Below are 7623 nucleotides of genomic sequence, written 5' to 3'. Positions count from 1 at the left end.
TCAAACATCTCTGGGAAACGAATGTATTAATTATAATGTATCCGTAATGGTGGTGTGGTGTGATTGAGCTGCAGGTCCGATTAGATGCAATCTAAATCCACATCATATCGGTGTGCGATCGTACGAACCTAAGCACACATGCCACTGGAACGGATGACAATTAAAAACATACATTCTATTAGAAATTACTATGGTTGGAGAATTTTTTTCTTGAGATAATTTCTTACCTATAAATGTTTAAGTAACAAAATGGGTGACATGGTACGATTGACAGTATGATTTGTAACTTAAATAAAAAGTGAAACAGCACAATTTTGATCATATATATGAGTGAGGTTAAAATAACCTATAGGAATTTTTTTCTTATAAGCGTTGAGAATGCATATTCATTACAAATAAAGAGAATGTCGTGACATGTATTAAGACGTTTCACATTGTGGTTGCGATTCACCACCACTGTGGTGTGATAATGTGGCGGTGCATTAACTCAATTATACTTATGAAGCACGTGAATTCAAATATGTTCAAAATGGCTATATAATTGATTTATTTTGATGTTGTACTGAAAGTTCCAATCCTCTTGAGAGCCAATTCCACAAAGTTCTGCCAAAAGTTTTATTTGATGGTATTTGTGTTGTAATTATACTTCAATAACAGTCTAGTACAGATCTCTAAATCTCTTAATTATATTGTATAAGCTACGGTGAATACTAGGGCTGCAAGCTTCGGGTTTACTCGGAACCGATTAAGTGGCTCAAATAAACAAGAATAATTTGTATTTATGCAGCGTCCAAGTACGACACCATCTCAAGAAGCTGTCCGTACATAAAACATATATATTAATTGAAAACAAAAAACCCATTTCAAAGGAGCACCAGAGCGTGAACAAAGATACCTAACAGTGCTCCATTAAGTAATTGTGAATCTCCTGTGAATCATATCTCTTTTCCACTATACGACCGAGCCATGCTGGGGCAGTGCCAAGCCAGCCTTGCATGGCTCAGCAAGCGTGCCAGGTTGCTTTTCCATTGCGGAATCCAAGCTCGACCACTGACCAAACGCGCAATGAACACATCATTAGCCACATCCCTGGCCCTGCTTGGTATTCAGCCAGATTCAGGTGACTTATGACGTTCTGGCTCAGGCTCAGTTGTAATTTTTTTACTGCTCAGTGGACAGTGCCAGGGGTAATATAAGAAACGTTCCAATTGTTTCGAAGATCGTGCTGGGAAATTGAACTAGTGACCTCTGGATTGCAAGTCCATGGGTTATTATTTTAATTAAAATGAGTTCCTTTATGTTACTAAACTCCATGCTTGGTTCTAGAGATGTCTGATGTATTTGCTACTCAGTGCAGTCAGCAGCAAATATTTTCGAGAACACCACGAACATTTTAGCATGAACAGTTTGTAAGAATGAAAACATTTCTGAATTAATACATTATTTTAAAGTATTGTAGATACATTTGAATGTACAAATATTGGCCAAATTGAAAAAGAAACCCATCAAGAATAAAAAATAACTGGACTACTGATTACATCCGTACTGCTCTCAGCTAGCTAAGAAATATATTTTTTTCAAATTTGTATTCTCACGAAATGGTTTAAAGTCATGAATGCAAATGGCTTGCTCGTATCGATCTTCAGGAGTCCTGTGTTTTTCTTCCACGACCATAGCTTGGAATCAACATCTGAGCATATTCTCAATTATCATATTCATACAATCTCAATGATCATATTCATACAATCTCAATGATCCTGTTTTCAAGAGCCAGACACGGGTCGGGGGGGGGGGGGGTGTTGCTTTAATCAGCTCGAGACACTTCTCCCCGTAGCGCTCACGCCCCCCCCCTTGCCCTGTTCCCCCCCCTCTCTCTCTCCCCCCTCTCTCTCTTCCCTTTCTTACCTATATTACCTCTTGCCACGGCAGCTCTCTCGCCTACTTCAGCATTTTTTCTTGCTGTGGCTGTTCCACCTGATGAAAATTGCTTGTGTTGCGATCGAAACGTCGTGATGTGTTTTATTTTATTTCTACCTACGTGACTTTACCGAAAAAAAACCCCAAAGAGTATAGAGTATGGAGGATGTGTTCTGCGTAACTGCTTAAAGAGACCAGTGGTGTATATGCTGGCTCACGTGAAGCTCAATGTACAACTGTCTCAATTCTTAACGCAAAAATTAAATGCTTAAGTCCATGCATCGTGTGAAGATCGACGAAAATAATTGTCGAATTACATAATTATACGAATGGGCATGGTTCTCCTTATAGTGTTGTTAAACATTGGATAAGGCCAGAAAAGCCATTACTTGATGGAGTCACCACAAAAATACCAGCATGCAGGGCAACATGACAACTAACCGGTTTGAAACCAACACATCTAATCAAATGCTCAGTTATAAAAGCATCTTCTAAAAGTATGTCGGAATGCTTTTTATCGGTTGGGTGTTTTGTAAAAGGCCATGGAAACATTCGTAACCTTAGAAACTTTCACATTTATTTATAATCTCTCCCAAAAAAAGATTGCTCTTATAAAATGCTGGCTTGACACAAAGTTCATATTTATTTAGTATGAGTGTCCAATTTCCTCTGAGCGTTGGACTAGCAATTTGTTAAAAGTAAAATTGCTGTGAAATGTGAAAATGTTAAGGGGTGAAGAAAAATCTAGGTAAGAAAACACGCCAGCAGCCATTCATCTCGCAAGCAAAATAATGTGAAGCCGTAGTGATTATGATACATTTTTATCCACTTTACAAAAAAAAAGTTATTTAGGAAATTTGGTAAAATAATGAAAAAATTACCAAATAATTATTGCAATCAAGACCCACCAATATGTCGTATAAATATTGCTTCCTGAAAGTTATACTGGTAAAAGGATATATAAAAATTACATTATCATAGTAGTTTCTGCAGCAATAAATATTTATATTTTTAGAACAAATTTAATCAGCAGCAAGCTCGAAGACATTTATACATTTGTCATTGTTTCGCTTAGACAATTTTAGAGTGAAAGCAGTTACACACGGCTACATTGTGCTGTACAGCTCTCCTTCACCACATCCTACTTGGTAAGCTATTCAGGTCGCCAGCTCCTGCATGCTGAGCATTAATACTGCTAAAATATGTGGCTTGAATGTTGAGCAGTACCTTACAAAGCAAAATGCATTGCGATAGTCTTGCGGAAAATGGCTATTTAAAAGCACTATCATATTTAGCAGTGGTTCCCAGTGGTACGACTTGTGGTTCACCGTTGTGGGCTGCCTCTTAAACTTTGCAGACATGGATACATCGCAGATAGATACATAAATAAGCAATATTTGAAAATGTATATATTGTCTCTCCTACATAATATAGTAAATGCGTATGAATAAGCAAGTATCTATTGTGTATAAAATGCTATTCGACGGCTCATTTCAAAACGTCCCTCAAAATTTGTGCAGCAAAGTGATTTTATGGAAAAACTTTGTTTTGTAAATTAATTGTCACTCGCGTCTCAAATGTGTTTTTTTAATCCAATACGTACAAAAATGCTCAAAAAGGTGTGCTTAAGAAAAAAATTAGAACTACGTCATAATATAATAATAGGTTTTGACCCTTTTTTTCTGGCAACAAAACTGACACCTTTTTACGAGGAATCATGTTTGCATTAACCACAATACCTGCGGTCAGAATGCAAACAAAAAACTCTGATAATATATGCATTGTCCTTGAAATTGATTGGTCCACACCAGAGACAACTTTGCATTCTGACCGCAGGTATTCTGGTTAATGCAAACGTGATTCCTTGTAAAAAGGTGTCAGTTTTGTTGCCAGAAAAAAGGGTAAAAAAACCTATTATTATATTTTGCTACTGGCAAAGGAGGCCTCATGACGTCATAAATATTTCACACATTTCTCAAATTTGAACCATATTAACCTTAACCATGCCTACCGCATTACAAACGATGTAAGGAACATACATGTATGAGTATGTAGACAATGACGTGTATGGGAATTTTAAGAAGTATCTGGAGATTAAGAAAGTGTAATATTTGCATGGCCCGTTAAGGAATCTAAACAGATCAGCTCCACGTTACAACTTTTTTTTACAATTGTAGCTGTTACGTAACACATTCTTGTCATTCATCTTCCCTCCTACTGTTTGAGCCATGTGGACTTTGCACAGTGGCAACATGTCAGTTGAGTAGCTTGTTATGCACTCCGAGTTGCTTTCGCTTTTTGTGCGTCAATTTATGATATATTTATGTAAAGCAACAAAGACACACACACGGGACGTATTGAATATCTTGAGATATGGGCTCCGACAATAATTTAAATCGTGTATCAATTCCAAAGTACCTTAAAATTATGAATTTCCACACCCACACGTCCGACAATTGTTTTATATTTCCTAGAAAGTTGTATTACAAACTTCTTCTTGACACCACAGGGCTTATAGACACGCACACAGAATTACTTAACAGTCAAAGTAGACACATTTACAACCTCAAGCTGCCATCCATAACAGCATTCACTTGCTTTCAACTTGTCTCAATGTTTTATTTTTATTTTGCTAAATTTGACCACATTTGAATTGCCCAAGTCACTGCTTGTCATCCATTCTGGTCATTTTCGATAATTGGACATCTTTCATCGTGATAACTTTTCTCACCAATAATTTGAGGTACAATTATTTGTAAAATTTGCCTCAACTCTGAAGTAAATATTATGTCCCAACAGTCTTTTCAGACTTGTATGGGGCTGTGCAAGGGGTTTCATGTGGATATTTATACGTGATGGTCTCATGATATAAATTATCATTATTCTTAGAGGATTACATCCGTTTCAGTTAAGAGCATAAAAGGCATTCACAATGCAGGCTGGATTATCCAATACCAAGCAGGGTTAACAATTTCGGACAACTATGATGGCCATAAGCGCATTCCATCCCAGAAAGTTTGAATTGGTATTTAAACGAAACTATAATTGGCCACCACATTCTGTGAAGATGTCTGGAAATTACATTTATATATTTTAAATTACCTTCATATACACAAAAACTATGTGTGTGTGTGCATACGATTGCTGCCAGAGCTACCAAGTTATAATTGTTTACCAATGATCAAATTATGAAAACACACATTAAATGGTATTGAAAAAATACATGTGAAAATAAAGATTTATTTTAGGTATATTTTTACTTTGATAAAAAAAATCACCCCCAAGGTAATACATGTAGATGAACTGGCCAGGTGGCTCAGCAGTAAGAGCGATTGGCTTGCAATCAGAAGGGTGCGTGCTTAACTGCTGGATGGGTTTCACTCAGCCCATCATCCCTCTGGGATCGATAAAACGCTGACCACTTTGTGGGGAAATCCATAGTGGGTGTCCTATGGATAGCCTCACCTGTGCTATCAGAATACGGAAGTTCAAATACTGGCTCAGGGTTGTAAACAGAAAATGAGTGTTGCGACAATACTACATTGAGCAAAAAATCACCTTGACCTTTTTTTTGCGTGTGAAAAATACTAGTAATGACAATTGTAGTATTCTGGTTTACAGTAATTCAACGTGATTGGGTTAATTAAAGGGTTATAGTGTCCATGAAAATGGCATTGATTCATGGCAGGCAGACCAGGATGCTCTTACCAATGCCTCGGAGAGACATTGTGTATTGTAGCCAGGCCTGGTGGCAGCTGGCGGTCACAAACACATTGGGCCCTTGTGGCTCAGGGATAGGGACACTGATTATCATGGTAATTTAAAGGGCTGCAAAAAGCCAACGTAGCAGATGTTAGGTTCCCAAACAAACAAATGCAGTTCAGACATCCAGTGGTGTGCAAGTTATTTAGATAATAAAATTGTTAACAATAAACTTTTCAGCAGATTTCTTCAACTTGTGTTAACTTTCTGGTCCCGAGTTGGCTGGAAATGTGAAAGATTTATGGAAAAAGTGTGCAATTTTAATACACGAGGCCTATCAATACCAAACCAATATGTATTTTACATAACTTTTAAGTAGACATATTAGAAGTATTTAAATGCTGGGTATATGTACCAATCTGGTGAGGATTTCAATTTTCTTCAATATTAAAATTAAACATGTTTCATCCGTAAGTAAAAGGGATTAACTTTCTTCATAAGTTGACATGCTGGTGGAAAATATAGTACAATCACGTGATGCTATTTCGCAGTACAAATGACTCTCAGACCGAAATGTAAACAAAACCATGTAATAATATACACTGTAGAATATATACATTGGTATGTGAGTTGTGTGTGTACTGAATGTTAATTGTCTCACAAACTTGTTTGGAACAATTCAGTAACAAAAACACATCACCTATTCTCTTTGATTTCCTATATAAAACAAGATTTATTATGAGGATTTCCATAATCAGGCCCATCTTGTGTTATTACATCAAAAGTAAAGCACAAAATGACCTTATTTAAAAGCATGCTTGCAAATGAAAATACCTTTATATTCAAAGAAAACAGCAGCAACGTGTATATATCTACATCACGATACATTTCTTACTTCATTATACTGGTGAAATACACGTGAAGGTAAACTTTATCCTCAAATGTATTTTCTCTGCACAATTTTATTTAAAAATATACAACAGTCAATATGTTTTACAAATGGATTTTTCCCATAAAAATATAACTCTGTAGAAAAAGACATCTTTTACATTAGACAGTTCTATATAATACAGTCAAATAGGCTTCTTAAAATGACAATATATTACAAATGCAACTTACAATTATCACATTTTTATACAAAACTACATTACATGTCAATATTTTTTTCTTGTTATAAATGTCATTGATTCATATTATGATATACAGTAGGTAAATGCCTTTTTAAATTATTTGCTGCTTTATATGTTTATTTTCTTAAATATTTTCATGATTTATTTCGTATCATTTTTTGTGTGTCCCCTGTGCAGCGGGAGAAATATCAGCTTTGGAAAGTACATGTACAAGTGAAGCTATGATTTATGGTCAATGTAACCAAACCAGATATAATGAAGCTTGAAAGTCAAACGTCTGAAATTTTGATATGAGGTCACTTCACATTCCACTGTGATGGTGCCACTGATGACGGGTGAGTTTTCAATGTCTTCATACCATGGTTGATGTTATTTGCTGTAATGTAAAAACACAACAACATCAATTACACAGCGTATGTCACCGAGACCATATGATTAATATACAGTACGTATATGACACTGAAAATTAAATTTTTTACTTATGAATTGGTAAAAAAAAACACAGTTCCTTACGTTTCTGACAAATTACATCGCCATTGTTTCGTTAAATGTGTTGGTCAAAAGTTTCAAGATCTATGTGCACCATGACCAGTGTGAATATTAAAATATGAAACGATGTTGTTTTACAATGACAGCTGCAGTCTAAACAAAAGTGCATGAAAAGGGTACTTTGTCACGTTAACACGATGTGAAAGGCATTGGTGAAACATTGAATATACTTCCGTAGAATAAATGCATATCACTCGAAGTATTCATATGCAGTCAAATGGCCTTAGGTAATCCTTCTAAATTTCATTTAATCGTAATATTTTTTGTAATGGAAAACAAGTCAGGAACTACTGTTAATTGTTATTTTGAATGAATGTATTTGTTC

At 35.7% G+C, this 7623-nt stretch overlaps 1 protein-coding gene across 1 annotated transcript in view; it reads right to left on the bottom strand.

The window, feature by feature from the left end:
* Window positions 1-6193: 6193 nt before the first annotated feature.
* Window positions 6194-7623, bottom strand: part of LOC116941582 (CUB and sushi domain-containing protein 3-like) — a 409001-nt gene continuing 407571 nt past the window's right edge. The window contains exon 71 of the mRNA XM_032952774.2: window positions 6194-7125. Coding sequence (XP_032808665.2) covers window positions 7102-7125 — 24 coding nt within the window. The 3' untranslated portion in view covers window positions 6194-7101. The remainder of the gene's footprint in view (window positions 7126-7623) is intronic.

The sequence above is a fragment of the Petromyzon marinus genome, chromosome 12 (genome assembly GCF_048934315.1).
Source record: "Petromyzon marinus isolate PM22_M1 ecotype Great Lakes invasive population chromosome 12, UKy_Petmar_22M1.pri1.0, whole genome shotgun sequence".
In the NCBI taxonomy this organism is placed as follows: domain Eukaryota; kingdom Metazoa; phylum Chordata; class Hyperoartia; order Petromyzontiformes; family Petromyzontidae; genus Petromyzon; species Petromyzon marinus.
This window is presented reverse-complemented; position numbering and strand designations above follow the sequence as displayed.